Raw genomic sequence first — 24,071 nt, forward strand, 5'->3', positions numbered from 1 at the left:
CTTGTACTCTGCTGCTGCTGCTGCTGCTGGAACTTTTATATTCTCTGAATGTCTGGGCCTCACTCCAGACACTGAAACCACAATCTCTGAGCTTCTGTGGTTTCACAAAGCCACACAGTGGGTTCTGATGGGCAACCAGAGTGGGAAGTATTACTCTGCCCCCCACTGCCAATCTACTCGAGGCTGAACTCTTCTGCCCTAGTTAGGCTAACTTCACCATCCCTGGCCCCTGCGGGCAGGCACCGTCTTCCCGCTGGGCCTCCAGGATAGCTGCTGCATGAAATGCACTCCTTGTTTGTCCTCTCCTCTCCAATGCCTTCCCATTGTTGAAGTCCAACCTGAGCCTCCTGTCAGGACAGCTCCATTGGGATTCTTCAGCCTACAAAACTCTCCCTTTATTTGAATCCTTTAGCACCTCATATTGGAGAACATTCACTCTTGATCACACTCCATTCTGCTTATTGTTTCAACATTCTGTCGATGTCTATTGTGCTCCTGATGGGACATTGACCTCCCAGTTGATACGTTTACATCCTGCCATCTTTCTGGGCCCCCTTTCATCCAGCACAGATTGGGCACTTGTACTTATGGGGACTCTGTAACCTTGACACCTGCCCTCTAGGAAGGAAGACAGCACTCTTCACATCTCTGACACATTGCCTCTTTCTAGTCTACTCTAGGGCTTCGGGTCCAGCTCTCCTGTCCTGTCCATCCTCAAGACCAGAGACAAAATTTGCTTCAAGTCTATTGGACAGTCCCACCATGGAAGAAGTGCTAAGTTTGAGAGAAACGAAGTTAATCAGAAACGGGTCTCCTGGATGTTCTGTGTACCAGAATTCACGAAAGCAGGACCTGGGAGCTGTCCGAGGTTCTGATCCTCTGTCCGAAGTGCTGACCAGGGTTTTGCATGCACAAAGGAACCGAACAGGTATGTACTAGCCATAATGTCAATCTATATATCTGCCCTTCCTTCCTAAAAGACTCTTTTCTTACTTAATACTAAATGTAACTATTCTTTTAGCTTCTATCCCCTTACTTTTTATAGGTCAAATTCACTCTCAATTAATTGGCAGTTACTAGCCTGTACCTGGTTGTACAATTATACCTACTCTTTCTCTCTCTCCCTTTTTGTTTTTACCCTGTAGGAGCCCCAGGAATGCAGTTCCTTCTCACCTCTGGGACTGGTACTTCCAAAAAGATGGGAATTTAGTATCTCCCACCAGAGGTTCCCTGAGGGAAGGCAGGAGGCTGTTCTCCCTGATCAGCTTTGGGGTTCCACCAAGGAGCAGATGGAGGGCAGGAGCCACACATTCCCTGTTATAACAGCAAGGGCAGGGACAGAATGGATGAGGAGTGTGATGCATGGGTAAGAAAGGGCTGCTATATGTGCTTACCTGGATAGGGGTGGATGCCATTGGCAAACACAGCTTCTGCAGCAGGTTGCCCATTGGCCTGTGGGGGGAGCCCAGTGAAGCCATTCACCCCAATGGGGGATGGGATGCTAGGCACAGCTGGTGCAGTGATGCCCGGAGGGGTGCTGCCACCTGGTTTCAGAGATGGAGAGGGGTAGAGGAGGAGGGAAGGCAAGCAGAACAAAGGTGAGGGAGGCCAACCCATGGAGCTCCATCTCCTGTCTTCAAGGTCCTGGGCACAGACTTGGAACTCACACACCAACTCAATCCTATCTGTGAATTACACCTTGGATTATCTCCATGCCTGGAGTGTTCCACTCATCCCAACTGTATTCATCCTTCAAGGCAGAGTCCAAATCCCACCTCCCCCCAAAAGATTTCCCTGACCACTGACCAATCAACCTTGGAACTGCAGCACATAGACTATTCTCAGTGCCCTCGACTTTCATCATACTTGTTCTTCCTTTAGTCTTTTTCTGTGGTCTTGCTCACCCTAGTTAAGTCAGGATGGGCTAGTCCTTGTTTAACCACCACCAGGCTTCTAAGTTGCTGGCTCTGCCTTCTTGTCTGGGTCACTGAGGGGCTCATCTGCCTCCCCAGGAAGGAGTTTTGCTACTCGGATGGAGGAGGTCTTAATTCTGGAATTCCCCTGCAATGAGGGAGAGAGGACTGTGCAGAGTCCAGAATCAGGCCTGTTCACACACAGTTGCCACCTTGGCCTCCTCCAGTTGAGATAATGGTGAGGCTCACTATGGCAAGGGTAAAGCTGGGGTCAGATGATAGTACGCTGTGCCCTCTCTGTGCCAAGTGGGTGCAACCCAAGATGTGGCTGGCACAGTGGTTGTACTGAGGGCTCAAAACTGGGAAGGGCTTTCCTCTTCATGTGGGAATGAGGGTCTCTCTGTGGATGAGAACCTGAGGCTGGCCTGGGCTCAGGAGTGTCTCTAAGTAGGGGTAGTGCTCAAGTTGGGCACAGAGATGGCTCAGACTTTTATGGATATTATCTGGGAAAAGAATAGCTCCTGGGTGTAAGGAAGGCTGCTGCTATGACTCGAGTGTGGAGAGCCAAGGAAGCCTGGTGAATGAAAGCTTGGGCTGTTGGGCCAGCCTTGGGACTAGACAGAGTTTTCTCAACTTTGACACTGTTGTCATTTGTGGTCAGACATTTGCTTGTTGTGGGGCTGTCCTTTGCATTTTTGGATATATAGCAGCATCCCTGGCCTCTTCCTACTAGGACAGAGTGTCACCCCCTTCCCCAAGTTGTGACAACCAAAAAGGTCTCAAGACATTGCCAGATATCCCCAGGTTAGGGGTGGGACATAAGAGTATTGCCCCAGTTGAGAATCACTGAACCAGATAATAACCAAGATTTAATTAAAAACACACTTTGTGAGCTGGGCCGTCTGCAACCCCCTGTCTTGTAATAACTCTGTGGTTCTCCTGCATGTTGTGTAGTTCTCTCAGGAGAAGCCAGTGAGCCTCTGTTGGGTTAAAAGGAAATTTAAAAATCAGCTCCTTCTGTGCTTGGGCCAAGGACCAAACAAGGCCACAGCATGGGCAGGGTTCCTCTCCCCTACGACCTTCAAAGGGAGATGTGTTCATGCCAATTTCTTCCCAAAACAACTTGAGTGAAATTCCTACCACCCTGAAATCACACCATGGACTCCATGAGGCCCACAGCCCATCTTCCCTTGGGTCCCAGGGATTAGAACATTTTCAAGACAAACTGCCAGAGGATGAGGCCTGCTTGGGCCCAGATTCCATGTACTGTTTGCCACAGGATGGCCCTGTGGTGGTAGCTGCTGGCTCACCTGAGGTTGGGGTCATGGGTGCGGCTGCCAAGCCGTTCATGTTGAGGGCCGCCATCTGCTGCATCTGGGCGGCGGCAAAGGCAGCCATGGGGTTCAGGTAGCCACCCTGTGCGACTGATGCCATTAGTGCCGCCTGCTGCTGCATCAGCTGGGGCAGAGGGAGGGGAAAAAATATCATGCGCTTCCAGAGGGGGGCAGCCCTCCCCACCAGGGGTCTCAGTTCCTAGACACAAAATTCCTAGGCCCTGAACCCCACCCCATCCCAAAGAACCCTGATGTCTCCCCCATTCCTGCTCTAGTTCTCAATGGCTATTAGAAACCACTCCCTAAGAGGTGTCTATTCAAAGGTAATGGTAAAGTCTTGCAGACTCTAAACTTGTTGTAAAGGGTAGGGGAAGGGACTGCCCCATGGGTGTTGTTCAGCCCTGTGGGGGCCTGTCATTCACGGAGATGTGACACCCAAAGCTCTAGAAACATGCTGGATGAGGCTTTGTAGAATTAACTTGGAGTGGATTTCTGTCCAGACGTTCTCACAGAGGTGAGTGGAGACTGGGGAGGTTGGTACAACTGGCCAAATGCCAACACTGCTGACGAGTGAGGAGGGGAGCTTGTGTCATTAGAACCAGAACCTGGACTGCCTCAGTGCCGCCCATGTGGGGGTTGTGGCTATGAGCCTGGGGGGCAGCTTGGGAGAGATGCTGGCAGCGGAGGCCCCAAGGTGGAAGACAGAAGTTGGTGGGCCTGGGGCTTGGTGGGGACTGCAGCGGAAGTATTGGTGTGATAGGTTTTGGGGAACCTGACAGACCTCTGCCAGGAGTGACCTGAGGCCTAAGCACACCCTTCCCTGAGTAGGGGTGGGGTAGTGACAACCAAATACCTGACTCTCTCTCACCCCTTCCATTTGGTGCTTTCTGAAATTTGACTAGCAGGGGAGCTTGCTGCCCTGCCTAGAAGCCTTCTCTCCATCTCCTCCCCTTAAGAACCTACCACCTCTTTCTGGCAGTCCCCCTGGACTGAACCAGACTTCTCTCATCCCCCTGTATGTCCTGGATTCATTTCCGACCACTCCTCACTCCCCAAGCTGGAGCAGTAATTTTTGACCAGGAACAGGGCTCCCCTCAGCAAAGTTAGGTGCCCCAGCTCTGGGGCTCTGAGCAGAGTTAGCTGGAGAACCGTTTTTGCAACCTCCCCACCCCCCTCTGCGCCCCCACTTACTGCCTGTGCGTAGGCGCCGTAGGCTCCGAACGGGATGGCCATGGGGTTGAACATGCCCATCTGGCCAGCCATCTGCTGCATTCGCCGCATCGTGCGCTCCTTGTCAGTGTCGGCGAACTTGACCACCAGACTGGATGAGGCTCCCTGCAGCCGGGACTGCACGTGAGGCCCACCTGCCCTAGCTGCTCGCTCCCAGCTGTCCAGCTGTCCATGCCCCTGACCTAGGCCCTCCCTCTCCTCTCCACGAGGCACTACTGTGGGCTGGGGGGTGAATGAGCACAGGTACATGTCCAGGAGTCTGGGGTCTTAACACAACTGCGGGCATTGTCTCTCTGGGAGATTGTGGGCCAGTTCCTTAGACCTCTGGGCCTCAGTGTTCTTGTCTGGGACGTGGGGACAGTGGTAATGCCTTCCAATCTCATAGGGAGGCAGTGAACGTGGCAAGTGTTTCGCCCTGTATGGACTGAGTGCAAGGGTGCGCAGGGGCCCTGCGGTGCTCTGGGTTCACAGGGGTGTCGCCCTTCCTCTGCCCAGGGGTGGCCACACTCACCGGCATGGTCTGGCTGCCATGCAGCGCGTTGATGGCAGCTTGCGCCTCAGCGTGGGAAGAGTACTTCACAAAGGCGCACCCTGCGGGGGACAGGAAAGGCTGAGCCAGGGCCCAGAGAAGGCCAGAGAAACAAGAGGACTGACAGGCGGGGCATAGGAGGGGTCCAGGGGACAACGCGCATCCAAGAAGACAGCAGAATGGGTGTGATAATAAAGACCGAGAGAAAAAGAGAGACACTATGAAACGCACACAAAAGAGAAAGACCTCGTCCCACCTCCACAGTTCCGAGCATCCCTCCCAGGCTTGCCAGTCCCACCAGCTCCCGGTGGGTCAGAACTCCGCCCTCCAGTGGGCGTGGGCCGATGGCCCCGCCCCGACCAGCCCTGCCCCGCCCCACCCAGCCCACCCCCGGCTCACCTTTGCTGTTGCCGTCCGGCCCGCGCAGGATGGTGCACTCTTCAATGTTCCCGAAGGCCTCGAAGAGGCGGCGCACGTCGTCCTCAGACTGCTGCTTGTTGAGCATGCCCACAAAGAGTTTTCTATCTTCTGGAACAAAATTAGGAGATGCTTACCCGGGCCAGGGGCCGGGCGGCATGGGGGCGGGCCCGGGGGAACAGGGCTGGGCCTGCCCGGAGGAGAAGGGTTTCGGGAGAGAGGGAGAAGCTGGGCAGAAGCGCGGGCGGGCGAGGGCTCAGACCCGGAGGGGGAGAAAGGTAGCAGGGAGAGGGCGGGATGGGGTTGGTCTTAGCTAGCTGGGCAGGGACGATTGCGTGATGGGGCCAGGGGGAGAGGGTGGGCGTAGCCAGAGGGGAAGATGCAGGAGGAGGAGTTGGCGTAGGGAGGGAGCTGGATTGCAGCGACTCTGCCCCCTCCTGCCTAAAGGGCAGGCCACAAAGTGAGGGAGCGAGGCCATTGGTCTGGCTGCTCACCCACAGCACAAGGGTCATTCATGCAACTCTTCGATCCCTTCTTCCCTCCTCTTAGACACAAATTATATTCTTCTTCCACCTTCCGTCACAGAGGCCAGAATTAACTCACGACAAACAAGTCTACCTCGGGGCCTTTGCCTGTGCTGTCCCCTCTGCCCAAAACACCCTCCACATCACGAGGCTGATGCCTTCTCTTCCTCTCCCAGCTCTCAGTTTAAATATTACTTCCTCATCAAGGCCCCTCCTTCCACCTCCCCTTTATTCTGTCTCAGCCCCTGGCTCTCATGGTCTGAATTTCAAAGGACAGTTATTTGCTGTGTTGCCTGTATAGTTGGTTTCTGCCTAGCTCCCTGCCACTGACCCCCCTCACCCACCCCATTATCCTCCTGGGGAAGAGAGCAGGCCTCTACTGGGGCAGCAGTACCCGACACATAGTAGGCTCTCGGGACAGAGCGATGGGATGAGTGAGTGCTCTGTGCCATTCCCAGGGACACATCTCCCTTCAACCTCACATGTTTTTTTCCCTCCTTGGTCCGAGCCTTCCTATCTGTTCATGGTGCAAAATTCAGCCTTGCGCACTTTTGGACAGCCTGTTTCTGAGGACTGGGCTCCCTCCACAGCTCCCCTACACTTGCATTGAGTACCAAGGGGCTTATTGACGTAACTCAGCTGTGTGCTTAGGCTGAAAGAGATGACACGGAGTTGTGTGGATCTGTATCAACTGTGGCTTCAAAAAGATCTCCCACCTCACAGGCTCTTACGTCAATGTGACTTCATGCCTCTTGCTGAGAGGTGGGGTCTACATTCCCTTCCCTTGAATCTAGATGGGGCTTCTGACTGCTCTAACCAATCAAGAGGAGCTGAAGTGATGCCAGCTGACTTCCATGTCCAGGTCGTAAAAGAAATCAGCTTCCACTCAGTTCTCTTTTGGGGAGGCTTGCCCTGTAGAAGCCAGACACTATGTTGTGAAGAACACCTGAGGGGCCCGCACTGTCAGTGCATGAAGCAAGGGACCCAGGCCCCCCAGCTGACAGCCAACATAAACCACCAGACAAGGACATGAATGAGTCCTCAGATAATGCCAGCCCCCAGCCTTTGAGTTTTCCAGCTGAGGTCCTGACATCCTGGAGCAGAGACAGGCCTTCCATGCTATACCCTGTCTGAATTCCTGACCCATGGAATCTGAGAGCATAATAAGGATTGTACTACACCCCTCACTTCGGGGCTAAGTTGTTATGCAGCCACAGTCGCTGGAACAGGGCCGTGTGGTGACAGCACACAGCAGGCACTCACTAGATGTGTGCCGACTGAAGGACTGGCACACACAGGCACACACAGCTAAGGCTGCAGAAATGCACCCCCCACCCCAAGCTTCTACCAGTCATGTGTTTATGGTTTACTCTGAAGGCAGGGGTACTCTGGGGGCATGTCCCTCTGTATTCAAGGCCGGTGGTACCTCCTGCCCCAGAGAGTCCCCCTAGCCCACACTGCCAGGAGAGTTCACATAGGGCTGAGGGGCTGTCCTGGTGTCTGGAGCAAAGCAGAGGAAAGCTCCGGGCCCCTGCACTCCTTCAGAAGCCACCCCAGAGTCTTCCTCTTCAGGAAGCCCTAACTGCTGCTCTGCTGGTGCCCCTCACCAGAGCACCCTGCACTGGGCAGGTTAGCAGTGATGAGGCGGCCCTGGGGGCCGACTCCTCCCATACCCTGCAGGACATCGTTGCCAGTTCCTGCTACCAGTTCTGGGTCAGGGCACACCAGCTTGGACCTCCACCACTAGTGGGCGTCGGCCAAGCTCTGGGCCTGGAGGCCTGCCCCTGCCCCTGCCGCCTGCCCCAGCCTGTGCTGCTCAACCAGGCTAGCCAGACAGTGGCTGGGCTGGACACACCCCTGCCTTCTCGCCAGGGCTCACCAACCCCAGGCTCTGGGCTGAGGGAGCACGGACTGGGAAACCACAAGAGAGACCGTGGAACAGGGTGAAGCTGAGGGGGGAGGCAGGAGACAGAGTTAGGAGCAGAGAGGGAGGGGAGATGATGAAGATGGACAGAGTGAAAAGAATTCGAAACAGAAAGAGCAAAGAGACCAGCAGAAGAAGAGAGCGGAGATGGAGGAGAGAAGGTGGGAGGGCTTGTTTAACTCCCAGAAGCAACAACAACACTTTATGTGAAGTGGACTGGGAGCTTTTAAAGCCTTTAGCAGAGTAGTTCAAACTCCTCCCTAGGCCCAGAACAGGGTTCCCCCGCCCCAAACACCACCCCCAGTGCCTTTTAAAGGCTCCCATTCAGAAAGACAAAAAAGTGAAAACCGCCCCCTGCTAATACCAGGCCCTCCAGCTTACAAATTGTTCCTCGGAAGGAAGACGGAGGGGAAGAGAAGGCCCCTCCTAGCCCGAGCCTCATTTACATGCTGGGACTGCAGCGGGGGCCTTCTTCCCTGATGTCGGAATATATTCCTTTATTATCATTATGACAGCTTTCTGATTGCATTAAAATTCATCCACATGTGTCTTTCTATCCACCACTTCCCTTTCGCTAGGTTCCCCGCCTCCCAGTTCCCTCTTCCCCTCCCCTGAAGTCTCCCTTTACTGTGCCGTTCTCAGTTCCAGGCCTGAGCCCTTCCTTCTGGAAACCTTTCTAGGTGAAGCAGGCCAGGCTCCCCCACTCCCTGCCTGGCCGGATTTCCCTAGGGAAACCACAGCCGCCCTTCCTTCCAGGAAGTTTCCAGGCTGCTGGGAACCCCAGAAACCGGGCACTGGCCTCACTTCTTCCAGGTGTTCTTCGATGACCCCACCCAATGCACAGATTGGTTTGTTTCTAGAATCCTCAAATGAATTCATTTTGCGCCCTCTTCATTTCCAGTTGGCTTTTGTCACTGGGTGGGTGATGCCAAGCCCTGTCTTTCAGACCAGGTGCTGGAAGGACTCTGAGTCCAAGGGCGGATGCCCTCCTCCTGGCCCAGGCGCCCTGCCTCAGACCCCAGCAGCCCTGCGTTCCAGCTGTACAGCGGCTCCCCACCCCGGGTTTAGGTCTATAAAACGAGAAAAATTAGGGCCTCCTCATGTGGTGGATGCATGCCTTTTAGGAAATGCTGCAGGGACGGAGCCTGGCCAGCAGTAATGACAATGGTGACAACCATTACTCAGGGTTCTGTATTTGCCCTGCCCTGAATTGAGAAGGAGACAGAGGTCCGAGGACCCACATCTGTCACGGGGTGGAGATAGCACTAGAAGTAACAGGTTGGACCAGACTCAGTCTGTGGCTGACCAGCGGAGATGGGCCCCCTGTGCCCTCCTCCCCCTCTGGCCATGTTCCCGAGGGGCTGTCCCCAAGCTGTGTCAGATGAGCAGTGGCACCATTTGGCTGGTGTGTTGGACCTGATGCCAACCTAGCGAGAGTCTCAGAGAATGACTCAGTTTCCTCAGCCGGTTCCCACTCCCTCCAACATGGACACAGACCCCGCCCTCCTGGGACGGGCTGAGCAGTCTCTGAGCACAGCCCCCCTGCCTGAGTGACAGGTGTCCCTGGGTGATGGTGAGGCTACGGTGCTGCCCCCCTCCCCCGTGAGCCCTCTGCCTGAGCCGAGGGTGTGAGTGTGTCGCTGCTTCTCCCAGGAGGTGTTCAGGCAGATGCTGGTGGAACTGGGCCATGCAGGCCACCTTGAAGGGAGGTGAGGACAGGAGAGATCTCAGAGCCAGCGTTGAAGATCCCCCTGGGGGGGCAGGTTGCTGAGGCCTCTCGGGGCCCAGACATGTGGTGAGCAAGTGGAGGCTGGTTTAAAGCCCCGTATCCTCCCTCAGCAGAGCCCAGCTTAGGGCAAACGGCTGCACTGTGCTCGGTTTCCGACTCCCGGGCCCGAGCCCAGCGGCTGGCCGAGGAAAGCATTGGCTGTCAGGCTGTTGCAGTCATTCAGCAACTATTTGCTGAGTACCTTCTCTGTCCAGACACCATGCTGAGCCTTGTGTCTAAGGCGGTAACAAGGATGGTGATTCTGCTCACTGGACCTGACATCCGGATGGGGAGACGGGCCGCCCACAAGAAACAAGTTCCCGAACAAGACGAAGGCCAGCAGCGCCGCCAGCCACTCGGTGGCTCCCAGGACTGGTGTGCCCTCCCCAGGGGGGATGAGGCCACAGAACGACAGAGTTGGGCAGGACCCCAGAAAACACCAATGGCCGCATCCTTTTAAATAAGTTGGGGCAGGAAGGGAGCTCCAGGATGCACCTCTGGGATTCAGGCTAAGCCTGGTCTCCTAGGGTCTCTCAACTCCCTGATCCTATTACCCCGTGCTGCTGCCTTCCTGCTCCTTTAAAATGTGAGTGCCTGTGTCTGCAGGGCTGAGGGAACATCTGGGGTTCTGGGGAGCAGGAGTGTGATGCCCCAGAGGGCTGGGCAACAGAAGGCACACACTAGTCCCAGCCCTGCCTGAACACAGAGGGCAACTGAGCTCCCTGGGCCCAGATGTCCCGCCACCACTGCTAGGGAGTGGGCATAGCCTACACTCCCCCCACCATCCCCCCACTCACTAAGGAGCTGTGGATGGGGGAAGACAATAAAATAACGGGTGAAAAAATACCCAGTTATGTCAGGTGAAGGTGTTTATAGCTACCTGAGGGGGACTGGACCAAGCACCTGCCACCCCTCCTGGGTCTGCCCTCTGGTCAACCTTCAGCATTTATTGAGCACTTACTGTGTGCCTGGGACTTGGCTGAACAGAGTCTGAGATGTTTCTTAGGGGCCCTTCTGGGTTTTCTTCTTGTGGGAGAGGAGTTACTCTTTCAATGGACGTGTGTGTGGGGTGCAGTGCACGGTTCTCAGATCCCTGGAGAGTCCAGTCTTTGGCCCCAGAGCCTCTGCCACAGAGCCTCCCACCCCCTTCCTAGGATGGAACACAGCCAGGCCTGGTTGTCACATGCAAAAGCTCTGGACTACAGGCCAGAAGGGGCCAGAGAGGGAGGGGACATGGGTTTCCCAGAGGAGTTAGGCTGGAGTTATAGTATCCAGGGGACAGGTGCTGGGGCCTCCAGGCCCACAACAGCATTAGCACACAGTTCCAAAGGTGGAAGGGCCCCTTCAGCTGCTCTTTCCACCTGCTCCTCACCAGCCCCCGCCTGTGGCAGAGCTTGCAAGAGGGGTTCTTGCAGAAGTTCACCTTTGCTTCTCCAGCTCCCCCTCCCAGCCTTTTGCCAGCTCCCTCTCCCACCAACATACACATATCTCGTTCCTCTGGCATCCACTCTTTCATTTTCCCAGAACCTCAATCGAGCTCTGAGATTCAGTTTCCCAATCTCTAAATAGCATTGGGTGCCACCACCCGGGGAGCCATAGGCACTTATGACAGGCAGTGGGATCTACTCTCTCTAAGGAGAAAGATTCCTGCGCTCCCTCACTCAGGCTGTGGGGCAGAACGGCTCTGGCTGCAAGGATTTGCATTTTACAAAGGTGGCTCAGCTAGCTGTCCAGAGCCTCGCCCCAGACACCGAAAGGCTGTAGGCTGGATCCCTGGCCAGGGCATATACATAGGTAGTGGATTCAATCCCTGATCCCCAGTTGAGGTGTACATGGGAGGCAACCAATCAATGTTTCTCTCTCACATCAAAATTCCTCTCTCTCTAAAATCAATAAACACATCCTTGGGTGAGGATTTAAAACAATAAAGGAAAATGAGAGCCCAGAAAACAGAGAAGCAGGGTCCCCTGTAGGTTTAGGACGGGCCCTCTGAGGGAAACCTCAGGGTGGTGGCGCTTTAGGTTCCCCCACCTCAGACCCACCTCTGACCCACCCCCGCCACGGGCGGGCGGGGCGGGGAGCATCCTGAGGGCGGCACCGTGTGAGCAGGCCCCTGAGAGGAGCAGGCGGGGGCGCAGCAGCACTACTTGACTTGCCAAATGCCAGCGCCCTGGCGCTAATGCTCAAATTCCGGTTTAATTTCCAAAATTTGATTCGCTCATTACCATCGGCATTAAACAATATTTCCTGCTTAAGGATAGACGGCTGCTGGGGCACTGTGGACGAGTGCTCAGATGGTTAATGCCTTTTATTGCTGCAATAGACTTTTACTGTTCTCTCCCCTCCAGCTGCTGAGGGAGGATGTGGGGGTGGGGGGAGCTGAGCGAGTGAGAACCCGGAGGCCAGGGACCAGGATGGGGAATAAATGGCTTTGAGGGCTGTGGCTTCTCTCCTGCTTTCGAGCTTTTGGCCTCTGGGGTGGGCAGAACAGGACCTGAGCCCAGAGCCCCAGCGCCCCGTGCACCTCTGCTCCTCCACTGCTGGCAGAGTCTGCGGCCCAGAGTGGTGGCCTCGCAGGGCCCTTGGGCGTGTCTTAGGGGACTTCCCAGGGCACCTCCTGGATCCAGGGACCATCTCCTCTCCCTGGAGATGACCTTGGCGTCCCAGGGCCCACAGACAGTGAGCCTGACCAGGGAGAACCTGTTCCTTCTTGGTAACTTCACTGTGGCTCAGAAGGAACCTTCAACCGAAGGGGATGAGAGGCACACCGACGGGGCAGGAGGGGCAGGGGGTTGGGGGAGGCGGGTGGCATCTTACAATCAGTAACTGAGGCTTTTTGTCAAATCTGTAAAAGGGGAGGAGAGTCACACACCCCTCTTAGGGCTGTTGAGGGATTAAGCGAGTTGAGGTATGTAAGGTTTTCACAATTACTGTGCTGGTTACAGATATTCATTCCTACTGTTCGCCCATAGGGGCGCCAGCTGGTAGGTGCAGGCCCCCGGCCCCCAGGGGGTGGCGAGGACACCCAGGGACACTGAGCTGAACAAAGCCATGCCCATCCCAGGCCATCCTGAGAAGCCAAGCTTTCCTTTGTGCCCCTCCCCTACCAAATGACAGCCTTCCGGGGACCACTGAGATGCTCCCCACCCCCCTCCAGGAGGTCTACCTGGATTGATCCAAAGCAAGAGACATTTCCCCTGAAGTCACTGAGCTCTAGCAAGTGCCATTTCCCACACATTGTCCATGATCCAGACCCATCAAGCACCCACGGCTCCTAAGGGCCCAGCAGGGATCAAACTGATCATCTGAATTTACATCTGTGCCATTTTCCACATTGCTGACCCTCCCACCCCTAGTCTGGAGCCTTCCTCCACATGCTCCATGCCCTGCCTTACTTCCCAGGTGGGCAGCACAGTCTCAGGCCTACCTTTCAAGCAGGGGAGCGGTGGAAGGGGCCAGGGGGACACAGGCCCCACCCCTCGAGTCTGGGAACCAGACACTGGCTCACTGTCCGGTTGGTCTGGGCAGTCTCCAGCGTTTTCCTCCACACCAGGGTAAAGGGCTTGGATTCAGGCCCCTCCACAGCTCGGTGGTCAGGCCAGCTCCCTTTCTGAGAGCATTCCCTTCACCTGGGACATGGGTCACAAAGCTGACCAGTAAGTGCAGGAGTGACATCTGCACTTTGTCCCCACAACACACTGTCTCAGAGCCAGGACCCAAGCCAGGACCAGAGCCGGAGCCAGCGGCACAGCAGGGACAGAAGCCTTCCTGCCTGGGAAGAAGGCTGAAGGAGACATCAAACCAGATCAAAGGCTGCTGGGGTGGGGAGGCATTGGGGGGTTGAGACGGGGCTCCCTCTCCACCAGGAATGCAAATGAGGACCCTCAGCTGCTCTGGCCCTCAGGGGAGGCGGGGCAGCCTTGATCGGCAGAGCTCCCCGCAGACAGTCTGTTTGAAGTTGGGGGTGGGAGGGGGCAGGAGGCTGGAGGACACATCTAGTCCCCTGGTAGGACTAGATGTGTTTTTCCCCTCACTTGCTTTCTTGCAGCCAGCTCTGCCTTCCAAACGCTTCAGGGTTGGTCCCAGGCCCTGAGAGTTGCCTCCTCACTGTCTCCTGACACCCACCCAGGCTCCTGCTCTCTGCTCTCCATCCAGAAGCCAGAAGGGTCAGTTAAATCCAAGGTAGGTTTTACCTATCTCCTGCTCAGACTCCACAGTGGCTCCCGTCTCGCTGGGAACAAGCCCGTCTTCTAAGGACCGGCAGGGGGTTACATAGGCACCCAGCACTCCACTCTGCCAATCCCTCCATCCCTCCCCTCCACATGGGTAGGCCTCCCTGCTCTCTCAGGAAGACTCAGTGCACACCACTGCCCCAGGGCATTTTCACTTGCTCTTCCTCCCCTCGTCTCAGAGATCCTGTCTTAGACATCTGCAGGGCACTGGACTGCAGAAATCCTCAGAAAGTAGAAAAGGAGTGTCCCCTGGAGATGAGGAGCCATCAGCCACAGTGTGGGCAGAGAGCCTGGAGTGACAAGCTCCATGGGCACGGGGGGAGGGGGGGGTGGGGGGTGGGGGGGGAGGTGGCGGGGTGAGGTGGAGGGGTCTAAAGGCTTGAGCTGGACCCTGAGGAATGAAGGGCAGGGTTTGCCAGGTGGGGACGGCAAGGGGCAGGCGTCTCAGGTCAGAGAGCAGTGTGTGCAAGAGCAGGGAGTGTGAAAGGGCAAGTGGTGTGAAGGGCGCACACACACACACACACACACACACACCTTTCCTCTTTCTTCTTCTACTCACCACATTCTAAACACATCCCTCAAGGTCCAAGGCTTGGACCCTCGCCTTTGACCGCTGGCAGCGTGGCCTGGGACTCAGACCCTGAGTCCAGACTCCTCCCCTGTGCCCATTCTGACTGCCCATCCTGCCTTCCCTTGGTGCAGCCCAGCTCCCTGATTCCTAGCCCCAGCCCACGCTGTCTCAGTGTCACCCCAGCCCCTTCTTAACAACAGCTGGTGGGACACAGCTCCCATATCATAGAATCTCTGCTGCCCCTAGATGGCACTGGTCAGACTGACTCCCACCCTGGGTTCTGACTTGCTTACTCCAGGAGCGGGTAACAACAGGAATAATAAAAACCATCATGATTCTCATTTATGGAACACTTACTGGAACCTGGTCACCAAGGCAAGCACTTTACAGGGATAGTGGCTACTTTATTCTTTTCACTGTATAAATGAAGAAACTGAGGCTCAGAAGTTAAGTACCTTTCCAGAGAACACACACCTCATCACTGGAGAAGCCAGGGTTCGCCCCTGGGGGGTGAAGCAAGCTGAGCTCTCAGGTCACCCTTCTTCCAGGTGGAAGATGGCGCTGCCCGGAGACCTCGTGCACTCTCTCATCCCTCCACCCCTGCAGCCCAGCACAGACCACTGGCAAAGGCCTGATAACGCCATTGCTCTGCAAGGGCCAGGGTTTGGTTCAGAGCTCTGCAGGGGGAATGGCTGGGGCTACCTGGCCCCTGTGGAGTCCTGCGTGCCCAGGGAGCCCAGGTGCACCTCATAGGCCCCCTCCAGTCTCGCTCACTCCCCTACCCAAAAACCCAGCTGTCTTGCAGTCCCCTGGGTGACCAACAAAGCTCTTTCTTGATGAGTCCCCAGGCCTTCCTTTCCCCAGGGCCTAGTCAGCAACATCATCTCTCCTCACTACACTGGAAGTCGGACCTGCTGGCAGAATCCCCTGTAAGACCTGTCCCTGCCCTTGCAGCGCCCTGCTGGCTTCCCAGGGCATAGGGGTAGCTTCAAGCCCCCAGGAGCCTGCAGCATGTTGGGGAAGACAGGACTGGCACTGTTACCACCTTGGGGGCCATGCATGGCGCCTGTACCCTCATCTCATGCGCTCTGCAGGCACGCAGGCCCTGAGCTGGGCAAGAGCTGAGCCCTGGAGGCTCAGTATCAGTGAGGGGTCTGGAGAGGCCACACCCACACCCCTGTCCACCTCTCTCTTTGGCCCTCTGACCCTCACGCTGGTGAATCTGTACCAGGCCTCCCAGGTGGAGCCTGGGATGCAGCTGTGGCTCTAGTAGAAGTCACCATTTGCAGGGCCAGTGGTGCTTTGCTGACTCTCCAGGTAACTGATTATACGTGTGATCTGCTGCATTGTCCTTACCAGGTGCACGGCGCACGGAGTTCTGTGGGGACTTCTCAGCAGCCGAACCCTGCTGTCTAGTGGGGTTTCTGCACACTCCAGTTGTTCACCCATCACAGGATAATTTATAGCATAATGGAGCATTTTTTCCTTTATATTATGCAGGAGCATAAATTATGGCCAGTTTGTCCTCGGCTCTCAAGGAGACAGGCAAAGCAGAGCTTTATTCTGCAGGGTGGTCCACTGTGGTGGGCAGGGGTGGGGAGCAAGAGGAGGAGAGACCAGAGAATGCCATGAAGCACATCTCACTGACAGAGCAGAAAATCTAGTCAAGGTGGCCACAGTACTGGGGAAGAAATAGAAGACCCAGTTAGAGCAGCTTGTCTCTATTAACCATAGATCGAGGGCTTCTGAGCTGAGTGGTGGAGCTGCAGAGTTATGGTTGTAAGGATCTACCCACAGCAAATGACCCAGCCACAAACCAAACTCTAGTGCTAGCCACAGACTGACCCTCATGTGAACTGAAGATCCTCTCAGCTGTGGCCCAACTTCCCACAGCCTCATGGAGAGAGAGTGGGTGGTCACGGGTCAGAGACAGGGTGCAGTGCCAGGGAGCCAGGCAGGCCTCCTGCCCCGCTGACCCGTGGCCCCTTTTTAACACTGGGGGTGGGCAGTGGTAGACTTTTCTTCTTGTGAGACCAGGGTGGAGAGTGGCACGCCAGCTTCTAACAGCCTGCTGCCCATCGACCTGGGGAAGCCCAAGCTCCTTGGGGCCAACATTGCTAGTCTATCACCGCAGGAGTCACACTTGAACGCAGAGGCTGCAGCTACCAAGCCCATTCCCAACTCAGACACTGGTGAGGATTTCTGGGGACCCTGGGGTGAGGTCTTCAAAGGTCACCTGGCTCAGCTTCCCTCAGTATGACCCAAGGTGGGGATGACACTTACTGAACACCCTGGAAGAAGTCTCACTAGCCTCCAGGGAAACACAAGGAAGTGGCCTCAGGGGCCCCCTGGAGAGCTCAGCCCTGTCCAGAGCCTAAGTCCTGCCCTAACACACAAAAGGTTGCTTCTTCTTTCTTGGAACTCCATCTGAGAGCAACAGCAGATGACTTGGATCTTGTAAGAGGGTGGCCCTGGGTCCTGGCTGCTATTAAAATCGCCTGAGGGCTTCTAAAAATACAGACGCCAAGGGCTGGCCCCTGGCATACCAACTGGTCAGCAGCTCAGCCACCAGTGTTTTGGGTTTTTTTTAAAAGACTTCATTTATTTATTTTTAGAGAAGGAAGGGAGGGAGACAGAGAGAGAGAGAAACATCAATGTGTGGTTGCTGGGGGTCATGGCCTGCAACCCAGGCATGTACCCTGACTGGGAATGTTTTTTTATTTTTTGAAAGCTATTTGGGTGATACCAACACACAGCCAGGGCTGGGAACAGCCGTGATGGGTCCTCTCGGGCAGCGTCTCTCTGGCCCTCAGCCTGTCCACAGAAGCCTTCACGCTGCCGGATTCTGTACCCACCTTCTCTGCCCTGACATTGAGCCTGGACAGGCCTCCATCTCTCCAGGGTCATTCTGGAAAGACATCGTCCTGATGTGGAGAGGTGCCTGGGGAGGAACTGTCTAGGTCAGTACAGGGCTCACCCCTCGAATGGCATTGCAGGCCTCCTCCTCTTCCTCCTCTCTCTTGTCCTCTCTCCCTTCCATCCATTGGGCCAGCCCTGCTCTGAGAGAAGAGTCCCAGGCTCCTCTTTCTTCAGCCCTCCAGTTTCTTTCCTATCTATCTTTGTTCCAGCCACCCCAGGCCTCCTGGAGTCACTGCTGCCCCCACCCCTTCCACAGGGAACTCAGACAGCCCACGCTTAAGTACACACTGTATTAACTCACGACTGATAAGGGAGTACAGATAGACGCAGAGATAGATGGATGGCAGACATGATTAATAGATGCTAGATATCCAGATTAAATGTTGGATGATAGATACACAGATGAGAGAAAAATGATGGCAGAAAGCAGATAGATTTATGATCAATGGTACATAAATAGTGATAGGTGAGTGTGGATGGATGGATGGCCAAGATGTTTCTGAGGACTTCAGATACCTGATGTCTGAATACAAAAGGTCAGAAAACTAGTTGCAGCCTCCCACTCCTGTTGGGGCACTGGCTCTCAGAAGAACAAGGAACCCTGCTCTGCTCAACACCTATCTTAAACCCACTTCTCTTTTGACTCAGGTCCCCGAACACCCACACGTCTGGTGGGTTGTGGTTAATGTAGGAGGTACAGTGGGGCTGGTTTGTGTGGACTCACGAAGCTTCTCTCTGATGTTTCCCTGAGCCTGCAGGCAGGTCAGGATGCCTTCCGAGCCCCAACTCTGCCAGTTGAGGACCCCCCTTCCTGGGAGGAGCTCTGCCCGTCTCCCCGGTAGGTGCATGCTCTTCAGTGGCCAGGCCATACGCTCCAGCCCCACAGAGCAGGCTGGTTCTGGGAGTGGGACAGGCTGGGCTGGCCCCTGCAGTCAAATGGCAGGTGTCAGCCCATATGGCACACACAGAGTCATCCGTTCACTCCCTCTGCTGGGGTCCACACCCTCAGAGAGGACAGTGCGAGCTGACTCATCCTGAGCACTCGCCACAGGATACGCACTGCTCAGAGCACTGTGATTTCATGAGGTGAGCACTGCTGTCACTCCCATTTTACAGATGAAGAAACCGAGGCACAGAGAGGTTTGCCAACTTGCTGGAGGTCCCAGAGCTAATCGCAGCAGGGCTAGGACTTGAACCCAGGTGGCCTGGCTTCTGAGCTCTCCTCCACCATTTAGAAGGTACCCCCTGCTTTGCTCACCAGACCAGATGGTCTCGAGGCTCTTGTGAGCTCAAGAGAGTGCACGGCTCTGGGAACTGGAAGGGACTGCCCAATTTGCAAGATGTTATTATTTCAAATGACTAATGAGATTGCGAGGGGAGTGTCCTTTTCCCCGAGAGAACAAACTGTTTTGCAGGGTAGCAGCATATTAACTGTTGGTGTGTGGCTGGCATTGCTAACGACCGACCCGACCGGAGAGCCTGCTCTTGTCATTCAAAGGGGTTGGCAGTATTTGGTTACCATGAAGTTCAGTTTACAGAGTGGCAGCAAGAGGCAAATTCCGTGTTTCAGAAACCTTCCTGCCAACTCTGTACCCCTATTATTCACTGATCGGCCATGCACTTGGTCAACAAACTATGTGCCAGGTATAGGGTTGGGAGATACAAAGAGTAGACCTGACGCCTGAGTAACGGGGCTTCCGAACTGTGGCTGGAGTGGCCCCACTGTGGAGGGGCGGAGCAGGCTGGGCCTGTCGGCGGGCGGGGGTGGGGGGGTGGGGGGTGGGGGAGGGTGTGGAGCAGGAAGTGTGTGCCCTGGTAGGGCCTCATGAGAGCGGGGGACACAGGCTCTGAGAATGTGTTGTCCTGCCTTCTTTTCTAGGAAGATTTGGGCAGGGAGGGATGGGGAACAGGAAGGAATGTGGGGTGGGAGACAGAGGAAATGCAAAGAATGTAACTCAACATAGGTGCCTGTGTGCAAGGAGTTAGAGTCTCGCTGAACAGCAAGGAACACCCTCCCACCACCTGGAGAGGGGTGGATGGAGAGACCACACACACGGGGCCCACTCTGCCTGGAGTGGGCATGCGGGGGAGTGAAGGAGGAGACCCCACTGGCTGGCTGTTGTGCTCCTGCCGGTCCTCCTTGCCCTGGGGCAGCCAGACGATTTGGCAGGGGATGGTGCTGGCTGCCCTCCTTTCGGATGTCCTGCCTGTCAGTTCTGTGCCAGCAGAACACTTCCACACGCTCTGCGCACTTCTCACTGCCACGTTTCAATAGAACACGATTGTACCCCCATTTGACGGATCAGTTAACTGAGGCTCAGAGAAACTGAGTGATGGGCTCCAGTAAGCAGTGCAGTGGGATTAATGCTGGTATCTAGCTGGCTCTGTCACACCTGCTCAGCTGTACAAAGTAACCTATGACTCATCTGTCCTGCCCTCGGGCCTTGAATTCCATCCTCTGGGTTCTAGGCCTTTGGACTCAGCATTGCCCTCTTCCAGGTGGCCTTTGAAATGTGGTAGTTCCTGTCACCTCAACAGGACTGATTTTGCCAGAAAAAGTCTTCCGTGATCAAAGGGAAGAGATAAGCTTTTGGGCCTTCGGTGCCTGAGGCTGGAAAAGGAGCCACTGGGCTGGGAAGGGATGAGAGGCTGAGGGGGGAGGGGGGAGGCTTGGAGTGGGGGAGGAGTCTGGGGGAGGGGCTGGGCTGAAGCTGAGCTGGGAAGCCACAGAGAGGGGGGCTGGGGGGGGTTGTTGTAATGGTAACAGGACATATGGGGCCAGGTGTGATAGGCTGTGAGGAGTGTGGGCTGCTGCAGCCATCCCCCTGCGGGGAGCCCGCCCCTTTTCCCTCTCTGTGTACAGCAGGTAGATAGCCCATGGTGCCATCTGACCCCAGGGTTCCCGGCACCTCAAGCTCTGTCTGCTGACTGCGTCAGAACCACTTCACTCCTAGGCAGATGTGACTATTTTTCAAATGCATGTTGTGATTTTAAAAGTAGCAATTCATTTAAAAGCACTGCTGAATTCCAGGTAGCTTATTGCCATTTTGCATTCTCTCAAACAATGGACACTCGAAGTAAAACATCTACGGGGAAGGGTGGTGCTGATGAAGTTTTGATGTTAAAAATGGCTCTTAACCTTGAGAAGCCTGGGCATGCTGGCTCCAGTGGGGCAGCGGGAGCCCGAGGAGCAGGACCCGCCCTGGCGAATCCTAGGCCTGGTGCCATCTCACCTGCAAGGCCAGTGTCACCTACCAGGGGGAGGACCATGGGAGGGGGAGCAGGGAGCACCCTGACCCGCAATGAGGAAACTGCTTCTAATTCTGAGTCCCCCCAGACTTCGACCTGGTCCTGGTGCCTGCCCTTCTCTGAGCCTGGTCCTCATGCTCGTCGTCCTTGGACGAGGCCAGGAGAGCAAGAGTCGTTGAGTCCCACAACAGTACCCAGTTAAAAAACGAGAGTTGGTGTCTCTGTGGAGGCCAGGAAAGGAGCTTGCTGTTTTTCCGCTGTTGGGGGTGCCTAGCGGGGTGCCTAGCGGACTGCCTGCTATGTAACGCATGCGCAGTAAGTGCTGTTTGAATGAATCATCACAGTAACCCACGTATTAAGGAGGAGGTTTCATCTGAGAACACTCAAGTTTGGGAAGGGAGCCTGGATCTGCAGATGCGTCTGTCTCCACCCTACACTTTTGTGTGGTTAGGGTCTACCTTCAGCAAAGGTAAAATGGGATCCCGGCTTGGCCTTCCTGGTGGGGGGCTGTGACCCACTCTATGACTGGAGCAAGGGGCTCAACCTGGTGTCACCACGGCTGTTGGGCAATGGGACACTTGAGCCTGTAGCTGCGGGCTGACCTGAGGACAGGTGGGTGAGGCCATGGGGATTTGGAATTGCTTTGAATTATGGGTGGCTAACAGGGCAGCTGCCTCTACTCACCCATCTCTCCCACCCCAGCACACGGGAGCCAGCCCTCCCAGGTCTCCACGGTCCACAGGCGTCCCTGAGAATATCCTGTTTTGGCCAGCTCCATTCAGTCAGCAGCCACCATTAGGTCCAGTCCTCTTTCTAACCTTTGTAAAAACCGACCAGTCCCTTGGACCAACAAGGCAAGGGGACCACTATGCTCCCTTTGGATGCCTAGTGGGTCCTAGAGCACTGACTGTGGATACTGACTGAGCCAATGAGGTTCTCTTTCCAGGCCAGGCACATTTTAACAAGGTCCTTGACCCAGAGGCATGATGTAAGTGGTGACAACCTCCTTTCCTGGCCTCCTCTGACAGCGGTGGGGGGCTGGGGGGAGCAGTGAGACCTTCCTGAGAACTTCAAGCCTGGGAAGTGCCCACTTCTGCCTTGGGCGGGGCTGGCTTCTGGAACTGCCTGCCTTTCTTCCCTTCCTGCTGCCCGGAAGTGGCCCACACAGGCCAAGTACTTAGCATGTTCCCTGGGATGGAGGAAAGGTGCTTAGTTATTAGTGGTGCCTAATGATATTTGCATAGATTAACAGACTTTAATACAATCATGAATGCTACAATCCTGAGGAAATAATGAAGAAATCCATTACAAAGTCACAAAGTAACTAAGTCAATACAGTAATAATTTGATCCTATATTAGTAATAATTTCATCTCCTGCTGCAAGGCGACTTTACAATGTGCACCATTTCGGGACACCTTTATAAATTTCACCTTTGTTTGAGAAAATTAATTAGCAAAATAAAAAATATACTACTGGTATTTTATACAACGAATTAGTCATTAGTCTAAACTGGCAGGCTGTAATAAAACTTATTAAGATGGATGTTTTGGGATTTCTAACTTCTCTTCAAGTGGCCTGTGACTCTCTCGCCGGCAAAACCCAGGGGCTACCTGGTGGCGGTGGCTCAGGTGGGGAGTCAGGGTGGGCAGTAGCCCAGGAAGTGCGGGAAGGGGTGGAGGCCCAGACCCGGCCCTCCCTGGAGGTCCTCCCTGACCGCTCCAGCCCACACCAACGCCGCACTCAAGGGACAGCCCCTGACTCAGGCCCCATCCTCAGTCCAGCATAATTTTTGAAAGGGAGTCTTTCTTTAGTCAGTCTGAGCGGGGTTGGGGTTCTGGGACTGGGAAGTCCATTGTGGATGGCAGAGCCCCTCCACCCCCAGCCAAGGACTGAGTAGGGAGCAGGATCCCCTCCCACCTTTTCTCACAGACCCACAGGCCTCTTCTGAGCAGGGTGAGAAACACCGGATTGAAACGGGACCCTGTAAGAGCTCTGACCTGTGACCAGAAATCAACTAGGGTGGTATCAACAGCCAGGGGGAGAGAAGAGGGGAGCAGGGGAATCAAAGACCAGCCTGGTGGAGGCTGGGGTGGGAAGAAAGGGGGTGGAACAATGGAGAAGTAGCTGGAAGGGGAGGGATAATTATAAACCTTTCTTTCTCTCTCAGCCTCTCTGCCCACCATGCTCACAGAGCAGATCACCTGTGAGGTGTGATGTGTAGGCCAGGGTGCTGGGAGGCCCCTGCCCTCTGGCTACCAAGGGGTCTTGAGTCCCACCACTACAGCATCACCTCTTTGGGGTGAGTATGCTGTCTTTAGTATTCTCTTTGAAAATGCAAACTTCATTCCTGTAGTGAACCTCTAACAATTCAATATGCATCCCTTTATCCAACATGTTCCTCCTGCCTGCAGGGGCCTCAGAGCATTTGACGAGGGTGGGGGAACTAGTCTTCCCACTGAGACAGGGAGCTGACCCCTTCTAGTTCAGGGCACACTGTCCTTCTGAGGTCTAATTTCATAAAAGATGCTATTTACCAATAGTGAAATGTATACAACTTAAGTGTATAATGTAATATACATCCCCATGTACCCCAGGCCCCTATCAAGTTATCAAATATTGCCACCTTCCCAGAAGGTTCTCTCATGACCCTTTCCAGGCAGCATTCCAACCCCCTCCAAGGCACCCAGGGCTCTGACTTTGTTGAGCACGGGTTGTTCTAGCCTGCTCTAGAACCTCATAGATAGATAACACACTCATTTACACCTGGCTTCTCTTCATCAGCACAATGTCTGTGAGTTTCATGGAAGCTGCCTGGGGTGCCCAGGGGCCCTCTGGCTCCTCCATGCCCCGGCTGCCTTCTCCAGGCGCTCAGCGGAGCCTGTGGGGTGTAGGGTGCAGGCACTGCCACCCACGTCAGTGGCTCTATTGCTACCTGTCCTCCTTTGGGGGGAGCAGGGAAGGGTGGCTGGCCTGCACTGGGATCAAGGGAGCTGCTTGCCTCAGCCCCTCAGAGGAGCCAAGAAGTAGAGGTGTCCACTGTAGCTAGGGTGAGGTGCCAAGAGGGTGGGCTCTGAATCCAGGACCATAGGACCTTGGGGGACTGTGGCTGCCTAGTTGAGAATGTACATGAAATGACCCAAATGCATGCAAATGCTCTCTTTTCCAAGGACCATAGTTTTCCTCATCATGGTCTGAGCCACATCCGTCTCTCCTTTGTCACTGCAGTGGCCTCCTCGCTGTCCCTCGTCCCCACCTCATCCTCTACAGTCTGTCTCCACGCAGCAGCCAGAGCGAGCAGAGCCTGACCCTGCTTAGCTCAGAGCCTGCCAGTGGCTCCCTGGTTGACTCTGAATGAAGTCCAGAGTCTTTAAAATGGTCTACAAGGTCTCACACAGGACCTGTGCCCATCCTTTCTTCACGCACCCCTTCCATCCCTTCACAAGTCTCACTGCAGCCACC

At 55.1% G+C, this 24,071-nt stretch overlaps 1 protein-coding gene across 50 annotated transcripts in view; it reads right to left on the reverse strand.

The window, feature by feature from the left end:
* Positions 1–24,071, reverse strand: part of CELF4 (CUGBP Elav-like family member 4) — a 295,478-nt gene that overhangs the window by 22,549 nt on the left and 248,858 nt on the right. For 28 of the 50 annotated variants that reach the window (XM_045849723.1, XM_045849721.1, XM_045849753.1 and 25 more), the window contains exons 4-8: positions 5,406–5,534; positions 4,989–5,068; positions 4,439–4,582; positions 3,224–3,371; positions 1,395–1,544 (exon numbers count right to left, since the gene is read on the reverse strand). In XM_045849723.1, coding sequence (XP_045705679.1) covers positions 1,395–1,544; positions 3,224–3,371; positions 4,439–4,582; positions 4,989–5,068; positions 5,406–5,534 — 651 coding nt within the window. The remainder of the gene's footprint in view (positions 1–1,394; positions 1,545–3,223; positions 3,372–4,438; positions 4,583–4,988; positions 5,069–5,405; positions 5,535–24,071) is intronic. The other 22 variants (XM_045849759.1, XM_045849740.1, XM_045849719.1 and 19 more) reach the window with 1 other exon arrangement.

Source organism: Phyllostomus hastatus, unplaced genomic scaffold (genome assembly GCF_019186645.2).
Source record: "Phyllostomus hastatus isolate PE091 unplaced genomic scaffold, TTU_PhHast_1.1 phas_contig_80, whole genome shotgun sequence".
NCBI lineage: Eukaryota > Metazoa > Chordata > Mammalia > Chiroptera > Phyllostomidae > Phyllostomus > Phyllostomus hastatus.